At 44.3% G+C, this 20777-nt stretch overlaps 1 protein-coding gene across 4 annotated transcripts in view; it reads right to left on the bottom strand.

Annotated features, from left to right (window-relative positions):
- The window catches only part of EEF1A2 (eukaryotic translation elongation factor 1 alpha 2), a 71361-nt gene extending 51096 nt beyond the window's left edge, over positions 1 to 20265 (bottom strand). The window contains exons 1-3 of one of the 4 annotated variants that reach the window (XM_063959224.1): positions 20077 to 20265; positions 17355 to 17535; positions 7720 to 7899 (exon numbers count right to left, since the gene is read on the bottom strand). In XM_063959224.1, coding sequence (XP_063815294.1) covers positions 7720 to 7899; positions 17355 to 17498 — 324 coding nt within the window. In that variant the 5' untranslated portion in view covers positions 17499 to 17535; positions 20077 to 20265. Of the gene's footprint in view, positions 1 to 7719; positions 7900 to 8264; positions 8393 to 17354; positions 17536 to 18081; positions 18242 to 19580; positions 19652 to 20076 lie in introns of those variants that run through there. The other 3 variants (XM_063959227.1, XM_063959225.1, XM_063959226.1) reach the window with 3 other exon arrangements.
- Between the last annotated feature and the right edge of the window lie 512 nt (positions 20266 to 20777).

Here is a 20777-nt window from a genome sequence, read left to right as displayed (position 1 = left end):
TTTGGAAGGCAGTCAGAAAAATGATGGGTCCAACTCGTGCTGTCCCTTCAGAGAAAACCTCAGAAATTAGTACAGCCTTATAGTAGTTAGCTGGAGCTTGAGGAACCATTACATTAAATGAGAATGCACAGATCCCCTGAAGCATGAGAGGGTGACAAATGTACAGGGAAATTTGCAAAAGGCATTCTGTCAGGTCCAGGTGTTTTTGTGAATCCGCTAACCCTGAACCAACCACAGGTGTAGGTGCTGGTGGGAAATGGAAGCAGGGAGGACGAAGAAAGTTCCGTTTCATATTTTATTAGAAATAACAATTCAGTAAAGTGTTAAATGACAAGTTGTTAATCATCATATTATACGGAAGTATTGCAGGAATGGCAGAAATAATATGCAGGATAAAACTCAAAGACAAATAAAAGAAATGTTCATGGAACTGTATGCAAAACAAGCTGATGAATAAATGTTGAATTGTCCAAATATAAACAAGCTTTGTTGCTGAACTGTAGAATGTGTTTAACTGGATAATGCAGACATGAAGAAATAACTGTAAGGATTTGCAATGAAGTTTTGAGAGTTAACTGAGAGGCTGTGAAGAATTATCCTTGTTATGGTAACATAGAAAATAAAAGTACTTAAGTGAGTTACTTGCGGGTTCCGGAGATCACTGTGAAAACTGTAGCAGATGACAAGGTGATGAACGGGTTAAATGTTGAGTAGAACAAACGAACAGCTGAGGGTAGTGGAATCTTCCAAACTTTGTATGGTTGAAGACAGGCAGACAAGGTAACCTCATGCAGGACTCTGGGAATCCAACTATTTCCAGTAGGTGTGCAATTAACTGACAGCACAGCGGAGAGCCGGTGGATCTTTAGCAGTGAAGGCTGCAGACGAACCTCTGGGAACGGAGGCGATATCTGGACCACGGGAATCACACAGGAATGCACGGAGAGAGCTCAGAGCTAGAGCACAGCGTTGATACAACAAAGCACTGGCCCAGAGTAACATAATCCCAGCCTACTTAAAGGCAGCACAAGCACGGGATTGGTTTACACCTGCCCACAGGTGTTTTCACAAGTGCTCTGTATTACCTATTTGGTCTCCAACATGGCCACCTCCTATACAGCAGACACACCGCAGTGCCTTGGGCCATTTGGTCCCCGCACTCACAGTTCCCAGACTCTGCATTACCTGTGCCACTGATCACGCCGCGTCCCCAAACGGGCGCACAGCACCGCGAGCAACCGCACTGGCAACGGACGAACCCCAGAACCCGCAAAGGTGAGAGACCGGTTCATGACAGTACCCCCTCTTCTACGGGTGGTCTCCGAACACCTTTGAACCTTGTCAGGATTTTAGGAGAAGTATTTCTGTACCAGTCTTGGAGCATGAACATCTTCAGAGAAAACCCAGGATCTCTCCTCCGGACCGTAACCCTTCCAGTCGACCAAAAACTGTAAACGTCCATATCGGGAACGTGAGTCCACAATCTCTTTAACTTCAAATTCCTCATTCTGCAAAGAGTGAACTTTAGGAGATTTGGACTTGGTAGTACGGAACTTACTGAGAATTAAAGGCTTCAGTAAAGATGTATGAAAGGCGTTAGGAATTCTCAAAGACAGTGGCAACTTGACTTTGTATGACACAGGGTTGAGTACCTTAACAATGGGAAATGGACCAATAAACTTGGGAGCAAATTTCTTAGAAGGAACTTTGAACCTGAGATTGCGCGTAGAAATCCAAACTTGGTCTCCCACTTTGTAATTCGGTACAGCTTTACATTTTCTATCTGCAAAAGATTTATAACGAGCGGAAGTTTTGACCAAGGACTTACGTACACAACTCCAGATTCTAGATAGACGTTGAAGCTCCTGATCTGCCGCTGGAACCTCTAGGGCTGGCAATGGATGGAACTCTGGCACACGAGGATGAAAGCCGAAGTTAATATAAAAGGGCGTAGATTCTGAAGATGAATGGAAGAGATTATTATGAGCAAATTCTGCCAATGGAAGGTAGTCAACCCAGTCATCCTGTGAGGACGATATATATAGCCGGAGAAATGTTTCAAGGTCTTGGTTGACTCTCTCAGTTTGTCCATCTGTCTGAGGATGATATGCAGAAGAAAAATTCAACTTGACATTTAAAGATGAACAAAGCGACCTCCAAAACTTGGCCACAAACTGTGTTCCCCGATCAGAGATAATCTCTCGAGGAAGGCCATGCAACTTGAAGATTTCAGAGATGAACAATCTGGCTAGTAAAGGGGCTGATGGTAACCCAGTTAATGGAATGAAATGTGCCATTTTCGAAAATCGATCCACTATCACCCAAATGGTATTTCGCCCTTTTGATGGAGGTAGATCGGTCACGAAATCCATTGAGATATGAGTCCATGGTTGTTTGGGTATGGATAATGGATGTAATAAACCTGGTGGAGAACTTCTTGGACTCTTATGTTGGGCACATTTAGGACATGCTGCTATAAACTCTTGGACATCGGCTTTGAGACGTGGCCACCAATAAGACTGTTGAATAAATTTGAGAGTCTTTAGAATCCCAGGATGACCCATGAAGGAAGAGGAGTGAGCCCAGGTAAGCAGCCGTTTTCGAAGACTTGTGGCGACAAAGGTCTTGCCAGGCGGAGGAACTGGAGAGGTACGAGTCAATAAAAAGGACGTAGGATTCACAATGGCTTGATTCGTGGTAGCATCATTTAATAAAGAAGAAGCAAAGGACCGGGAAAGGGCATCTGCCTTTTTGTTCTGAGACCCTGGACGATAGGTGAGCTTGAAATCAAATCGTGTAAAGAAAAGCGCCCATCGAGCTTGTCGTGGATTCAAACACTGAGCTGACTGCAGACACAGAAGATTCTTATGATCAGTATAAACTGTAATGCGATGTTGTGCTCCTTCTAGAATAGGGGTGGGCAAAATACGGCCCGCGGGCCGGATACGGCCCGCAAACGGATTTTGGCCGGCCCGCTGCCTCCCACCACTGTGCAATGACAAGCGGCCCGAGTGGCTGCTTGTCATTGCACTACAAAATCTACAAGCCGCGGTGACCGCCGCTACGTCAGGTCACTGGTGCAGCCGAGTGTAGCTGTACCAGACAGAAGGACTTGTCGCTGCTGGATGGAGTTGGGGGTGGAGCCAAAAGCAGGACGCCGAAGCAGGAGGTTTGAATGCAGCTGCTGCATTGACTGCCGTTGTGGACTGGAGGACTGGATTATATCGCTTAGGTACCATGGCTGTGGGCTGTCCGTGTTTGAATGGCTGGCTGGTGGCAGCCGGGTAGGGGTTCTAGACATGCCCAGTATTAAGGGGGGGGTGGCGGCGGCGGGGCTGCTGAATGTGCTGAGGGAGGAAGGGAGAGCTGGTATTTAGCCGTTTCTCTTTATTTTTGCCTGTCCACATTATTAATAAATATATAATGCATATGGGGTGGGAGTGGGGTGGGGGGGGTGTGAGGGGGGGGCGACACACGTATATATGGGTGAGGGAGGTGCTGGAATTACAGCAGAAACAATATATTTTGTGTACGGCCCTCACATACTCGCTGTAAAGTGTTAAGTGGCCCCCTAGCTAAAATAATTGCCCACCCCTGTTCTAGAAGGTATCTCCACTCCTCAAATGCCAACTTGATGGCAAGTCATTCTTGCTCACCGATTGCATAATTACGTTCGGCCGGGAGGAACTTACGGGAGAAATATCCGCAGGGATGGACCTTTTTATCTTCAAAGACTTGTGACAACACAGCTCCTACTGCTTCTGTAGATGCATCCACCTCTAGTAGAAAGGGACGCTTCAAATCAGGCTGTCGAAGAATGGGAGCTGACCCAAAGGCTTGCTTTAAATCAGAGAAGGCTTTTATTGCTTCAGAAGACCAGTTCGTAGGATTTGCTCCTTTGCGAGTTAGGGCTGTGATGGGAGCAGCTAACGTAGAATAATTCTTAATGAATCTCCTATAGAAATTAGCAAAGCCAAGAAATCGCTGAATCCCCTTGAAAGTTGTAGGAGTGGACCAATCTCGGATAGCTTGTACCTTACCGGGATCCATACATAGCTCTGATCTAGAAATGATGTAACCAAGGAACGGTATGGAAGATACTTCAAAAGTGCACTTCTCTAACTTACAATAAAGTTGATTTTTCCTCAGACGTGTCAGTACCTCTTTAACTTGGTGACGGTGAGATTTTAGATCCTTAGAGAATATTAGGATATCATCCAGGTACACTACTAGACACTTGTAGAGAAGATCACGAAAAAGTTCATTCACATAGCTTTGAAAAACTGCAGGTGCATTACAAAGACCAAAAGGCACTACAAGGTATTCGTAATGCCCATCCCGGGTATTAAAAGCAGTCTTCCACTCGTCCCCTGCCCAGATGCGGATTAAATTGTAGGCCCCTCGGAGATCCAATTTTGTAAACACAGTAGCTCCCTTTACCCGGTCAAATAATTCTGGAATTAAGGGTAATGGGTACTTGTTTTTCACAGTGATCTCATTGAGTCCACGGTAATCTATGCATGGTCGTAACCCACCGTCCTTCTTCTTAACGAAAAAGAATCCGGCTCCTGCAGGTGAAGAAGATGGTCTGATAAATCCTTTGGTTAGATTTTCCTGTATATAATCAGACATAGCTTGCGTCTCTGGGATGGATAGCGGATAAATTCGTCCCCTAGGAGGGGTTTTGCCCGGAACCAGGACGATTGGGCAGTCCCATTCGCAATGAGGAGGTAGAGAGTCTGCTGCTTGTTTACTGAAAACATCCGCAAAGAATTGATACACCGGAGGTAGGTCGGGAAGGCTAATTGACCGGAGAGGTACAATTGAGGCTAAACAGTCCTTGGTACAAGATTTACCCCACAAAAGGACTTCCATGGTTTGCCAATTAAGTTGAGGATTATGCTTCTGCAGCCAAGGTAAACCAAGTATCACATCTTAAGAGGCTTTGGGAATCACGTAGAAGGAGACGTATTCGGAATGGAGCACACCAACTTTCATCTTGAGACATACGGTTCGATGAGTAATTATACCATCTGGAATTCGACTTCCATCCACTGCTGTAACAGCAACTGCTGCTTCCAGAGGCATGGTTTGAACTTTAGACCGTAAGACAAAGGCTGAGGAGATGAAGTTCTCGGCTGCCCCGGAATCTAGGAGAGCTGCAACTTTCACTGTAGAACTTGGAACTTCTAATTGAATAGACAAGGTCGGTTCTTTCCCAGAACGTGATTCTAAAGTAACTCCTAGCTTAACCTCTCTTGAATAAGCTAGGAGCGAGAGTTTCCCAGGCCGAAGTTTGCAGGATTTAACTAAATGTTCGGAGGACCCGCAGTACATGCAGAGGTTACCCTGTCGACGACGAAGTCGTTCTTCCTCTGTGAGGCGAGAGCGCCCAATCTGCATAGGTTCTTCTGTCGTTACCGGCGACTGTGATGAAGAATCTTTTCGAGGCCTAGGATGATAACGTAGACTAGATCGCTCTGTCCTGGATTTCTCTAAACATTGCTCTCTGTAGCGTAGGTCAAGTTTGTTGCAGAGAGAAATCAATTCATCCAGTTTAGTTGGCACATCCCGGATGGTTAAATCATCCTTGATTCTCTCTGAAAGTCCATTCCAAAACGCGGCGATCAGGGCCTCCTCATTCCAATTTAACTCTGAAGACAACGTGCGAAACTGAATAATATATTGACTGACAGGACGTAAACCTTGACGTAGACGGAGAATCTCCAAAGATGCTGAGGTGGTTCTGCCTGGTTCGTCAAAGATTCTCCGGAAGGATGATACGAACTCCTTGTAATTAGAGAGGATAGGATCTCCTCTTTCCCATAATGGTGATGCCCACTCCAGAGCCTGAGCGGAGAGGAGGGCAATAATATATGCAACCTTAGAACGAGCTGATGGGAAACTGGCGGACAACAGTTCGAACTGGATATCGCATTGATTCAGGAATCCTCTGCAAAGTTTTGGAGTTCCGTCAAACTTACTCGGAGAGGGTAACTGCAAGCGGGACGTAGGCAGCGTCACAGGAGAAGCTGTAGTGGTAACTGGGACAACCGGAGTTGAAATCTGGGCTTGAGACGTTTTAATAGCCGTATGAAGAATCTCCAAACGGTCTGCCATAGTTTGCATAAACTGAACTATTTGTGTCTGTATAGACTCCTGATTTTCCAGACGGGAAAGGATATCTGACGTAGCACCGCCTCCTGCGAATTGGTCACTCGACGGATCCATGTGGCCAGTGCTTACTGTCAGGTCCAGGTGTTTTTGTGAATCCGTTAACCCTGAACCAACCACAAGTGTAGGTGCTGGTGGGAAATGGAAGCAGGGAGGACGAAGAAAGTTCCGTTTCATATTTTATTAGAAATAACAATTCAGTAAAGTGTTAAATGACAAGTTGTTAATCATCATATTATACGGAAGTATTGCAGGAATGGCAGAAATAATATGCAGGATAAAACTCAAAGACAAATAAAAGAAATGTTCATGGAACTGTATGCAAAACAAGCTGATGAATAAATGTTGAATTGTCCAAATATAAACAAGCTTTGATGCTGAACTGTAGAATGTGTTTAACTGGATAATGCAGACATGAAGAAATAACTGTAAGGATTTGCAATGAAGTTTTGAGAGTTAACTGAGAGGCTGTGAAGAATTATCCTTGTTATGGTAACATAGAAAATAAAAGTACTTAAGTGAGTTACTTGCGGGTTCCGGAGATCACTGTGAAAACTGTAGCAGATGACAAGGTGATGAACGGGTTAAATGTTGAGTAGAACAAACAAACAGCTGAGGGTAGTGGAATCCTCCAAACTTTGTATGGTTGAAGACAGGCAGACAAGGTAACCTCATGCAGGACTCTGGGAATCCAACTATTTCCAGTAGGTGTGCAATTAACTGACAGCACAGCGAAGAGCCGGTGGATCTTTAGCAGTGAAGGCTGCAGACGAACCTCTGGGAACGGAGGCGATATCTGGACCACGGGAATCACACAGGAATGCACGGAGAGAGCTCAGAGCTAGAGCTGTTGATACAACAAAGCACTGGCCCAGAGTAACATAATCCCAGCCTACTTAAAGGCAGCACAAGCACGGGATTGGTTTACACCTGCCCACAGGTGTTTTCACAAGTGCTCTGTATTACCTATTTGGTCTCCAACATGGCCACCTCCTATACAGCAGACACACCGCAGTGCCTTAGGCCATTTGGTCCCCGCACTCACAGTTCCCAGACTCTGCATTACCTGTGCCACTGATCACGCCGCGTCCCCAAACGGGCGCACAGCACCGCGAGCAACCGCACTGGCAACGGACGAACCCCAGAACCCGCAAAGGTGAGAGACCGGTTCGTGACACATTCCATATAAAAAAAGAATGTGTAAATATCTACTATTTCTTGTAGGACAACTGTTGCTGAAATTCAGATTCTCGATGGACAATACCGTCCATATTTGAAAAGTATTTCTTAGGCTATTTACGTCAATGTACCTTTCAAGCGATCTTGTTTAAGGCAGAGCTGGGAGTTGCAATGGTAAGACTACTTGACTGCGACAAGGGGTGGAACTAATTATGGTGAGAGGTTCTATAAAGGTAGAGGATTCATTTAAGGGATCAGGAATTACATACGATAATTATCAAACAGTAAGGTAATATCAAAAGCTTTTCAGGCTCTGTTTATAACTGGTTTTTGTCCTGTCCCAACAAATTCTTGGTCTCCACTAACCTGAGATGTTCCGGTGATCATGTTCTTGATAAAGTCACGATGTCCAGGGGCATCAATGATAGTGATGTAATATTTGGTGGTCTCAAACTTCCATAGAGAGATATCAATTGTGATTCCTCGCTCCCTTTCTGCCTTTAGCTTGTCTAGAACCCAGGCGTATTTAAAGGAGCCTTTCCCCATCTGTCAGAAGTCATACATATGAAAATAAAATAACAAAACATTTGGAGAATTTAGGGGGTATGGAATAAAAAAGTCTTGTAGCTACAACAGTTATTTTAAAGCAAGCACAGGGACCTACTGATAAATAGGCACCACAGTGTAAAAGACATACTGGTAGGTTAAGTGGATTTTGACTAAAATTATGTGCTCCTGTTCCTGTGAAAGGGAAACTAGATTGTAAACTTCACAGGGGCTTAAACACGTGTTTGTATATAGTTACATGATTGTACAGCGTTCTGCAATATATTTTTGATACACAAATATAGAATTATAGTTACATAAGATTCTTTACTTATGGTACATTATTTTCTCTATTACCATCTCACCATCTACAGCAGTGCTTCTCAAATCCAGTCATCGGGACACACTAACTGCATTGTTTCCAGGTTTCCTCACAGAATCACAAGGGAAATAATTCAAAATATATCAGTCAGTAGTGAATACACCCGTGTTCCTGCAAGGAGATATGGAAAACATGCACTATTAAGCTGGCCACACATAAATTGTTGGCTGGTTGGAACGAAAATCTGGTATGGGAGCAAACAACATTCGGTTATAAAACAATGGAAAATGGACAAAAATGATTGACCAGGCAAGTTGCATAAATCAAACAGATTTAACCAACTTGTCTGAACAACTTTGTCTGTTTTTGTCGTTTGCCCACATACATTGTCAGATTTTCAACTGGTTGGCTGGTTCAGAAGACAATCTTTTAGATGTGTGGCCAGCTTCAGTATGCACCGAGGGCTGGATTTCAGAAGACTGATCTAGAGTACTGCATCTTAATATTCTACCATACCCTCCAACATGACCCATTCCATTAGGTACTAAGGGGGAAATGTACTAAGCAGTGAAAAGAGTGGAGAAGTGAGCCAGTGGAGAAGTTGCCCATACTATAGAAATATACAGAGCAGCTGATTGGTTGCCATGGGCAACTTCTCCACAGGCTCACTTCTCCACTCTTTTCACTGCTTAGTTCATCTCCCCCTAATGCTCTATTCTTGGACTTCCTTGCCAGTTGCATCTCCAGACGTGGGGCTGCAGCACAGTCCAAAATTAAAATAGGGAAGCCACACCAACTGCCAGTGAATCCTGGCCGGCGATGTTGAGAAGTGTTTGGGGTGGCAGTTGGTGTGGCTCCCATCTTTGAATTTTGGATTGCGCTGCAGCCTCACCTCTGCAACTGCCACTGGCAAGGAAGACCAGGAACAGAGCATTTTGTACCTAATGGAAAGGGTCATGTTGGAGGGTATGCCATACAATAGCCATACTTACCTTGAACTGCTATCTGTGAAATTATAATGCTGATTTTAGAGTTAGGAGTAAATCAAATTGAAGGTAATTTTGTACATTAGTAAAACCATGTGCTGCAGTGTGGACAAATTTCAAAATGTAAAGACAAATGTAGTAATAAAGCTCCCCGGTATTTGTGTGTTAATAGCTTTAGATGAGGCCCATATTGTGCATTTCTATTATTTATACAGTGGCAACATGGGCCCTCATTCCGAGTTGTTCGCTCGCAAGCTGCTTTTAGCAGCATTGCACACGCTAAGCCGCCGCCTACTGGGAGTGAATCTTAGCTTATCAAAATTGCGAACGAAAGATTCGCAATATTGCGAAAAGACTTCTCTGTGCAGTTTCTGAGTAGCTCGAGACTTACTCTTCCAGTGCGATCAGTTCAGTGCTTGTCGTTCCTGGTTTGACGTCACAAACACACCCAGCGTTCGCCCAGACACTCCTCCGTTTCTCCAGCCACTCCCGCGTTTTTCCCAGAAACAGTAGCGTTTTTTCACACACTCCCATAAAACGGCCAGTTTCCGCCCAGAAACACCCACTTCCTGTCAATCACACTCCGATCTCCAGAACGAAGAAAAAAACTCATAATGCCGTGAGTAAAATACCAATCTACATAGCAAATTTACTTGGCGCAGTCGCAGTGCGAACATTGCGCATGCGCAATTAGCGGAAAATCGCTGCGATGCGAAGAAAATTACTGAGCGAACAACTCGGAATGAGGGCCATATTCCTTAGTGGAGCTTTCAAGTTGATTAACCTACCAGTATGTTGTTAGATTGTGGGAGGAAACTGGAACAGATAATGTTCTGGTGGGAATTAAACTCAGTAGCACAGTATCTCAGTACAGCGTATTATACACAAGTCAGAGAATACAAAAACTCAAATCTTTATCAAAAGACCATACGCTCATAGACAGGACCTGAGCACAGCGCACAGCCTGCTGTGGAAGTAGGAAGCACAGGATTGTAATTATAACTCTCTTAAGCCAAGTGCCTAATATGAAAATAAAATAGTCCAGATGGTAGTGAGAAAGGGAAAATAGGCACTTTAGTTTGAAAACCCCTTCATAGACACCAGTGCGGGTATGTGTGAAGATGACCAGCCAGTATATAAAAACGACAGACTGTTGCCATTATGGAATTATGCAATGAATTTTTATGTTTTGAACGTTTCATTCCCGACATAACCTGTTTCTTTTCTATTGCAGTCTGATTAGTGAGCAACACATCTGCAGCTGACAATGGGTTAAGGTCACTAACAGCCATGCATGATGTCTGCTCTGATAAGACTCCATTTCCCAGCTGTATTGCCGATAGGACAGTGTGCCCTCTGCATGCACACAGAAAATGGAACCTGCCAGCTCAGTTCAGCTATAATTAAACCCTGGCAGTGGCATCGTTCTCTGCGGCCTCTACTCTCAGCTGCTCCTGATCATCACAGGGCTAGATATCTAGAGCATAATGCTCCCAATGAGCTGTTGCCTTCTGGGTTTTAATGGAGCCTCTCGAGAGCCGGTGCTGAGTCAGTCCCATACACAAAATAAATCAAACAATGCCTGACTTCATCAGGTAACAGAGTCAGCTCAATGTACCAGTCTCCAGCTAGCTGCTTTGTCACATAATTATAATACTGCAGGATTGCTTTGGCTTGTATTTTCTACAGACAATGGTACTGACTGATCATTTCCATTACTTGTTATATAATAAACAGTAGGGAAGAAACTGTTTAAATGTGCACAATATAAAAATAGAACTTTAGCACATTTTATTTCCACAGTACAGCACAGAGGCGTATTAATGCCTGGGGGCCCCATGTGTGGAGAACCCCCCATACATGCATCAGGCCTCCTCTAGTACAGGACCAGTCTTTCCTTTTACCTGCTTCTGCACCATCTTTCTGAAGATATCACTCGAAAGATGGCAGAATACACAGGGAATGATCCACTGCATGGCACACAGTGGGCTCTGTTCTAGGTACAGGGTGTGCACCTTTGATCTGTGGACACATATGATCCGCTCACCCTGCATCCATTGGGATCCGGTCTTTAGGTCGACAGTAAGTAGGTCGACAATGTTTTGGTCGACCACTATTGGTCGACAGTAAGTAGGTCGACAGATTTCTAGGTCAACAATGTCTTTAGGTCGACATGTTCTAGGTTGACAGGTCAAAAGGTCGACATGAGTTTTTCAAAAAATTTTCTTCTTTCTAACTTTTACTTACTTTACGATCCACGTGGACTACAAATGGGAACGGTAACCTGTGCCATGCTTACCCGAACCATGGCGAGCGAAGCGAGCCATGCGAGGGGACACGGTGCACTAATTGGGGTTCCATGTCACTGTACGGAGAAAAAGACACCAAAAAAACATCAAAAACTCATGTCGACCTTTTGGCCTGTCGACATAGACCAGCAGTCGCCAACCCGTCGCTCACGAACGACGGGTAGCTCACAGCCGCAATCCGGGTCGCTCGACCTGTGCTGGCTGCTGGCAAACTTTGGGGGGAGTCTGCAATTAATCCCCCCCCCGGCCGGTCCGAAGCGCTCCTTCGTCAAGGAGTAGACAGACACTAGAGATTATACTTGACCTCTAGCGTCTGTCAGTGTCAGGCCAGTGCTATAGTTACCCGGAAGTGCTGGGAGCGCTCTGTGCTGGCACTCCCATTACACGTGGCGGTGTGAGGGGGGTGAGGTGCTGGGGCACAGAGGGAACAGAGAATGTTGGTGGGCAGGACACACACACGCACACACACAACACACACTCTCTCTTGTCAATCAGCTGCACTGACAGGAGAGAGATCCGCAGCTAGGCTACTTCCTCCAGCGTGGCAGCGGGGTAACACTGCAGCAGCGCCCTCAGCATCTGGCGCTCGCTCTATGCAGCTGCGTACCCCGCATATGCGGTGGATCGGCCCTGATTACACCCCTGAAACGAGCATTACACCCCTGGCAACAAGACCCCTAACAACAAGCATGACACGCAGAGAGTAACACCCCTGGCAACGAACATTACACCACTGCACCAAGATCCCTGGCTATGAGTATGACACCCCTGGCAACAAGCATGGAACCCACAGCATAACACCCCTGGCAACAAGCATGGAACCCAGAGCATGACACCCCTGGCAACGAGCATAAAACACCTGGCAATGAGCATGAGACCCCTGACAACGAGCAGGTAATTTAAAATTAATTAGACGCCTTACTGTGGAGCATAATGTGTAATGGGCATTACATTGTGTGGCATAATGTATAACTGGCATTGCGGTGTGTCATACAATGTGTAATGGGCATTACGTTGTGTATAACCAGCATTGCGGTGTGAGATAAAATGTGTAATGGGCGTTACGGTGTGTGGCATACTGTATCATGGGCATTGCGGTGTGTGATATAATGTGTAATGGGCATTACGGCGTGTGGCATAATGTATCACAGACATTGCAGTGTGTGATAATATGTGTAATGGGCATTATGGTGCGTGGCATACTGTATCATGGGCAATGCGGTGTGTGATATAATGTGTCAAGGGCATTACGGTGTGTGGCATAATTTATCACGGGCATTGTGGTGTGCGGCATAATGTATCACGGGCATTGCGGTGTGTGGCATAATGTATCACGGGCATCGCTGTGTGTGGCATAATGTGTCACGTGCATTGCGGTGTGTGGCATAATGTGTCAGGGGCATTGCGGTGTGTGGCATAATGTGTCAGGGGCATTGCGTGTTTGGCATAATGTGTCACGGGCATTGCGGTGTGTGGAATAATGTGTAAGGGGCATTACTATAAGGAGGAAAAATGACAAATAATGTAAAGGGCATGAATCAGGATTTTTTTTTTCCTGTGGTGGCCAATGTCTGGGCGTGCAGGTTGCAAAACTGGGATAAAAGGTATCTCTTCCTGCAATGCCACACCCCTTGCAGTGAGGCCACACCCTCTTTTTGGTGCGCGCGTGCCTAAGGCGCGTGCTCATTTTTTACTTTTAATATAGCAATGGGAGGGGCACCAGAAACTTTTTTGCCCACGAGTCCAGTCTTAACACTGAGAGCGTGCCAGCAACCATTCAAGTACAGCTTTTTTTTCAAAAACTTTAGTAGCTCCTCAGAAGCTTTCATTTGTCTCGAGTAGCTCACACCCCAATTAAGGTTGGAGACCACTGACCTAGACCATGTCGACCTAATGACCCTGTTGACCTACTTACTGTCGACCAATAGTGGTCGACCAAAACATTGTCGACATACTTACTGTCGACCTTACATACCACACCCCATCCATTATAGCTACACCAGTGGTAGAGCCATATTATAAGACAACTAATCACCAGGTAATTACTATTTTTGAGACGTAAGCACTTTTAGAAGTCATATGTATTACAGTATATATACTGGGCTTCCACTGACGAAGTCTGATGACGAAACGCGTATGGGCGTGGTCTGACGTATGGATACTGAATCACGTATGCTGAGTTGTATTGTGGGATAATTTCATGCTGGTTATACAAGCGGTGGTTTAACCGCCTTTTATGGTACGGGTTTTATTTGATCATCGTATTTGGATGTGTTATAAATAAATTGTTACACTTTTAATGCACTATTGGCGCTCCCTGCTTCTTTCAAAATTTCTCGGCATATATATATAAATATATATATACATAAATATATATATACCATTATTTTGCATGATTCTGACCATTATCAGGGCCTAAACAGGGGCAAACGCAGGATTTATTCAGGGGGGTTTCCGTGGGTGTGTATCTGTGAATGTATATATTTTGCTGCTGATCTCCTTTGATGGACAGATAAGCTTTTGATGTTTTAAATCTTGTACGTGTGTCTTTCAGCCATTGCATGTCTTTATATTTGGGACAGTTTGTTGCTGATCTCCTTTGATGGACAGATAAGCTCTCTATGTTTTAAATCTTGTACGCATGTTTTTTAGCCACTGTATGTCTTTGTATATTAAACCTATGTATTTTTAACCTTTTAATGTTTGGGCTAGTAAATATGCATTATTGGGAATAAGCTTGTTCCCTAATTTCGCCCTCTATTACAAATGACATGCTGTAAGTCTGAGAACGGTACACACTATGGCCCTCATTCCGAGTTGATCGCTAGCTGCCGTTGTTCGCAGCGCAGCGTTCAGGCTAAAAATTGGCACTTCTGCGCATGCGTATGATGCGCATTGCACACGCGCGACGTACTTTCACAAAAGCCGATGCAGTTTCACACAAGGTCTAGCAACGCTTTTCAGTCGCACTGCTGGCCGCAGAGTGATTGACAGGAAGTGGGTGTTTCTGGGTGGTAACTGACCGTTTTTGGGGAGTGTGTGTAAAAACGCAGGCGTGCCAGATAAAAACGCAGGCGTGGCTGGGGAAACGTAGGCGTGGCTGGCCGAACGGAGGGCGTGTTTGTGACTTCAAAACAGGAACTAAACAGACTGAAGTGATCGCTAGCTAGGAGTAAGTCTCGAGCTACTCAGAAACTGCACAATCTTTTTTTGTAGCAGCGCTGCAATCCTTTCGTTCGCACTTCTGCTAAGCTAAGATACACTCCCAGAGGGCGGCGGCTTAGCGTTTGCACTGCTGCTAAAAGCCACTAGCGAGCGATCAACTCGGAATAAGGGCCTATGTTTGCTGTGTTTTTTTCTCTTACATGTGATATCTCAAATGGTGGATACTCGTTGGAAATTCTTTTAACCAGATAAGTGTTTTGGGCCATAAAAACACCCACTTAAAAATTCCTTTTATTACTTAGCTATCACACTCGTGGGCGCTTGTATTCTCTATTGGCTATATGTATATATATACATATATATACACACACACTATATATATACATATATATATATATATATATATATATATGGGATGCAGTTAAAATCCTGGCTGTCGGGATCCCGGTGTTCGAGATACCGACATATCAGAATCCCGACAGCCGGTGAAATACCGACGAACGGAATCCCAATATCCGCAGGGTGTTCCCACTCAGTTAGTTGCTCCATGCCACCAACCGAGTGGGAATATACGGGCCCGCAGCGAGCCCACAAGGAGTCTCGCCGCCTAGCTTCTGACAGACGGGATGCCACTGTCGGTATACTGACAGCCGGCATCCCGTGTGTTGGTAAAACATACTGATATTTCTTTATATTTATATATATATATATATATATATATATACATACATACATATATACACATACCACACACATTCATACATACACAAGCACACATGCATACATACACAAATACATATACATCCCTATAAATACATACATACATACACACACACACACACTTGTATATAGTATTGGTGGTATACATACCACCAGGGGCTGGGAGCAGTGGGAGGCACGAGCAGACTATTCTGTGAGGAGGGAGAGAGCTGCTGCGGCTGAGCATGCGCAGCCAGCAGCTCTCCCCGGACTTTCTCTATGCAGAGAGCTACGGCTCTCTGCTCCTGCAGTAGCTCCGTGGTCGCGATCGCAATCACGTTTTGTGCTGAGATGGAGACACTGCTGTCTCAGTCTCACAAATAACCATTTGGCTTATCGGGAGGTGGGGGTTCCAGGTACACTCAGAAATCCCCCCTGCGTGCGCTACTGCTAAAAGTAGCAGAGTTTGTATATTTGAGCGCATTGCCAATGATGGGTGGAATGGCCAGATCAGGGTGTTTGATGATGGTAGGTCCATATCTGCTAACTTATATTATTATAAATCTTTATTTATATAGCAACAACATATTATACAGCAATTTACAGGTTACTTTCTTAAGAAATCATGGTAAAGCTTATAATTCAAATTCCCTACCTCACGAAACACATATGCACTACCATTAACTGGTATGTTTTTAGACTGCTGGAGCATACGTGAGAAACCACCAAAACACAGTGAGAACATGTAAACTCCATACAGTTGCAGCGCAGTCCAAAATTCAAATAGGGGAGCCACACCAACTGCTAGTGAGTCCCAGACAGCAATGTTTGGCAGTGTTTGGGGTGGCAGTTACTGTGGCTCCCCTATTTGAATTTCGGACTGTGCTGTAACTGCTATTAGAGAAGAGACAAACTCATCTCCATCTCCAGAAAACATAAATATCACAATTTCCTGTTTTTTTTTTAATTATGTTTATTAAATAGCCCTCATTATCTGGAGTATCACAGCCTGGAATATAACCATATAAAGGATGTAATGAGTAAAAAGACAGTATAATAGCTTAGACTAAAAGGCCCTACACACTGGGAGATATTACTGAAAAATATGAACAATCTCGTTCATTAATGAACGAGATACCGTTCATATCTTTCAGTGTGGAGGCACCAGCGATGAACGATGCGCGGCCCCGCGCTCGTTCATCGTTGGTGCCCCGTCGCTTGTGCATGCAGGCCAATATGGACAATCTCGTCCATATTTGCATGCACTGCTATGGAGCCGGGTGATGGGGGGAGTGAAGAAACTTCACTCCCCCCATCACCTCCCCCCCACCGCCGGGTCGCCCATCTGCCGTATCGGCGGTCGGGCAGCTCGGCGGCATGTCGCGCAGTGTGTAGGGCCCATTACTGTATTGACTGCTACCTTATCTTTATAAAGTTATGCAATTGTATGTACAATATGTTTGCTAAGATTTTACAGATCTTTTTAAAGTTACATATGTGTATTTTTCGAGAGACATAGACCTGTTGATGAGTTTGATAGGATTCTAGTTTTGTGAAGGAGAATTTTCTAACCATCCAGAATTATTCACAATGATATCTTTATGATGAGATATTTTACATTTGTGGCTTGTTATTTAAAGGTTCTAGAGGGAGATTTATCAAAGCTTGGAGAAAGATAAAATACAGTACCAACCAATCAACTTCTAACTTAGTTTACAGGCTGAGTTTGAAAAATGGCAGTTGGTAGCTGATTTGATAAATTTCATGCCTCATTGTTATATAGTGGAATGGTTTTCTCTGACCTGTATGTTAATGTCCTTGATGGTTGGTAACTGGGAGACTTACTCCCCGGACAATATTATAATTATATCTATTATCTAGATGTGGAACAGTCTGTTACCATTTACAGCAAATCGAATATAAGACAACAGCTGTGGGATATAAAAACACAGCATTCTGTTCATGCATTCTCACCTCAGCTGCTTCTTTTTCAAACTTCTCTATTGTTCTCTTGTCTATGCCTCCACACTTGTAAATAAGGTGGCCAGTGGTGGTGGATTTGCCGGAATCCACATGGCCAATGACCACAATATTGATGTGGGTCTTTTCTTTCCCCATCCTCCTGGGGGTGATGCTCAGTAGCAGGTGAGGGTTTCTGTGGAAAAGCAAACAGTTAAGACACATCTAGCTTGCACCTGCAGTCACATCAAGTGTTAAAAAAAAGTGAACAGAAAATTGGTGTTTATTAAAAATGAGGCATACATACAGCGAAGGCTGCCATTTTGTGTAATGACTCAGTATTTAGGAGTATGCAGCATATCATTACTGGGTCTAGCACCTCATACCTAGTGTCTTATGCCTAAATGTGTTCAATGCCTCAGTACCGCCCTTGTGCCCAGTGAATTGATAGTTTGTATTTCCATGAATATTGATGTACAGTAGCTAACAAAATGGCTGCCACCAGTGTGTAGACAAGTGAAACAGTTTAAAAAGGAATGCTAAATAAATAACAAAAATATCCTGCTTTCTTATGCAAGTAATATTGCATTTAATTATAAAATGTTAATTCACTGTGGCGCAAAATAAATTTGTTGGCAGTGCTGTCACATTACTTCAGTACCCTAATAGAAACTTAATATAATTCCAGAAACACCAACAGCTCATAAGTGTTATGTCCATATAGATAGTGAATATTACATACATTGAATCAAATGTTTAAGGTCCATATGATGACAACAGAAAAGGGTACTTTATTCATTATTTTACTTCTTGGTAGGGTCATGAATCAAATAACGATCCCGTAAGACCTATCTGTCTGTGTGTCCTCTATAACAGGTTACGCCCATCTGGATCACATCACTCATTCTGAAAATATATTACGCAAGGAAACGCATAAATGAGCCAGCAACAGTAAAGTATGCCAAATTGTCATGATGACCTTAAATTAACACCTTAATCCAATGAAAACTGTTTTATTTACAGCAAACGGGGAGGTGTGAATCTATTATTTAAAATTAGTAAAGTGTGTTCAAATTTTTACCATAAAATTAGGAATGTCATTGTATTTGGTAAACATGTGAGGTCACTGAGATCAATTTGCTCCCATCTTGTATATATTAATTCTGCACACTGGTTCACTTGAGGGAATGCAACTATGTCAGGGAATGTATTCCACCAGTGTCACATCATGACTAGCTTCTATGCCGCCATTGCCCCATCTAGTCTAGTGAGACATCATGCGTTCCCCCTGATACAGATCACTGATCTTAATATTACCTATCAGTGCCCCTCACACAAACAGTACCCACGGGCAGATAGATGGAAGTGGTAGATGTGTTAGCACTCTGATCAGGGACAATAAACCGAGATATGTACACTTGAATAAACAAGCTGGAGTTCAAATGTGTATTAATATAAGGTCTCCTACTATGACTATTATCTTCATTACTATTCTGAAAGACAGACTATCCGATAGATTTTCTTACATAAACAAGGATATGTTGTTCATATATTTAGGTGATGTGCATCATGCAAACACAGTCAGATTGATCTATTTATTTAGTCTCTGACAATCTGCCCATCAGCATTTCTGTATGGCAACAGTATACAGTATATCAGTTATGTCTAACACTGGTCTGTCTCCTGTTGGCTTATTAGCTAATAACACACTGTGATGGAGATCCAGGGTGCTTACTGTATACAGTATGTCACTTTTCTGCAGAAATCTCTTTAACCAGATGTACTAGTAGTGCATGGAGTTTCTGCTGAAAATGTACATGCATTACTACTGTATGTCTGATCATTCATTAAATATTATGTAACAGTATTATATTAGTACATAGAGCTTTGTCTCCTTACAGTCCTGATTTCTTAATGTACACCTCAGTCTTAATTCTGTGCACAGCTGGCTATCTAAGATATATAGGCACTTAACAACAGCCTATCCTGGACCAAATCACTGTATAGATCTTAATCTATTCTATGACCTGTCACCGACCTACAGTATGTCTAACTATATGTCCTGGTGCTGCCTTGCACATCCTTACAGCTAAATTCGGTAGACCTGGATACAGATTGCACTGTTCATGTTGTGTATAGATCAGTATATATATATATATATATATATATATATATATATATATATATAATGCAGACAGCGGACTCATATAATACTCATGTATAGATCAGCCTGCTCTTCACATAGTTAGCTGTGTGCTGCTGCCCGCCCTCTCATCTTCTCCTCCTCTCCAGCCTTTGATGGATTTTACACTACGCCACAGATACAATTTTCCTTTCCTCGCAGAAAGGAGCTGTCCCGCGTCCCCGATGCAGGTACACAGTTATTCCGGGCAGCCCCTCTCCATCCATCCTGTCTCCCACCGCCCCCTCCCAGGTTTAGGGGACGCAGTGAGAAGCAGACCAGTGAGCCCTGCAGGGTAACAGCGATGTGCATGGAGCAGGAGGGGGATGCTGGACTGAGTGACTCGCCAGTGGATGCAAGGTGTGAGACAAGGGCCAGGAAATAGAGGGGGCTTTAGCAACTTATTATAGGCTAGCATAAAGGGGAGGGTAACTACAGTATTTTCTGGGACAGGCAGAGGCTTGGGTTGCAGGGCAATAAGAGTGGGCAACATGGCAGAACCCAAGGAGAGTGGGAGGTGATAGTACTGGGGGGCAGCGGGAGGGGAGCTCTTACCTGTGGCTGAGCTCTCAGACAGCAGGGGCTGCCGGCTCCCGATCAGCCAGTTTTATTTCTCCGGGAGGTGGTCCACCTATTGACGGCCCCAGCGCAATGCAGTCACCCCTGCAGCACAGCAATGCGGTACCGGAGCTGAGAGGGTGGGAGGGAGAGGAGGAGGAGGAGGGAGGGAGAGTTAGGGAGACGGGGGTAGTGAGAGGAGGAAGGAGTGAGTGATGCTCAGGAGAGGAGGGAGAGAGAGGGAGAGAGAGAGAGATGGTATAAAGGAGGGAGAGCAAAGGATGACATAATTGGGGGAGGAGGAGGAGGGGGCTACACACAGTCAGAAGCATCATGTTAGGGAGCAGAGGGGATCACAAAGAGACATACAGAGACAGCTCGGATAGAGACAGTCAGTTGCAACAGTGACTGCTAGAGGATCACAGACGGTGATCTGCTCTATGGAACCTGTTAGAACCTCTAAATGTTAAGCTTTTCAAAAGGAAGTATACAAAATCAAACCCTCCTGTTTCCCTGTCATGTGAACACTGCATAGATTATAACCTGCTAGAAATATGACGTCAACAGCAGTCAGCCTTGTGCCATTCACCTGCAGGCGTGTCTAGTTATTTGCAAGAGGATGCCGAGAGAATGCACTGGTAACAAAGTATATAAAGTGGAGTCAGGCGGGGATACGGTGGCGTCATAGACATGGGATC

This window comes from Pseudophryne corroboree, chromosome 3, assembly GCF_028390025.1.
Source record: "Pseudophryne corroboree isolate aPseCor3 chromosome 3, aPseCor3.hap2, whole genome shotgun sequence".
In the NCBI taxonomy this organism is placed as follows: domain Eukaryota; kingdom Metazoa; phylum Chordata; class Amphibia; order Anura; family Myobatrachidae; genus Pseudophryne; species Pseudophryne corroboree.
The sequence above is the reverse complement of the archived record's forward strand: the minus strand, read 5'-3'. Positions and strand labels throughout refer to the sequence as shown.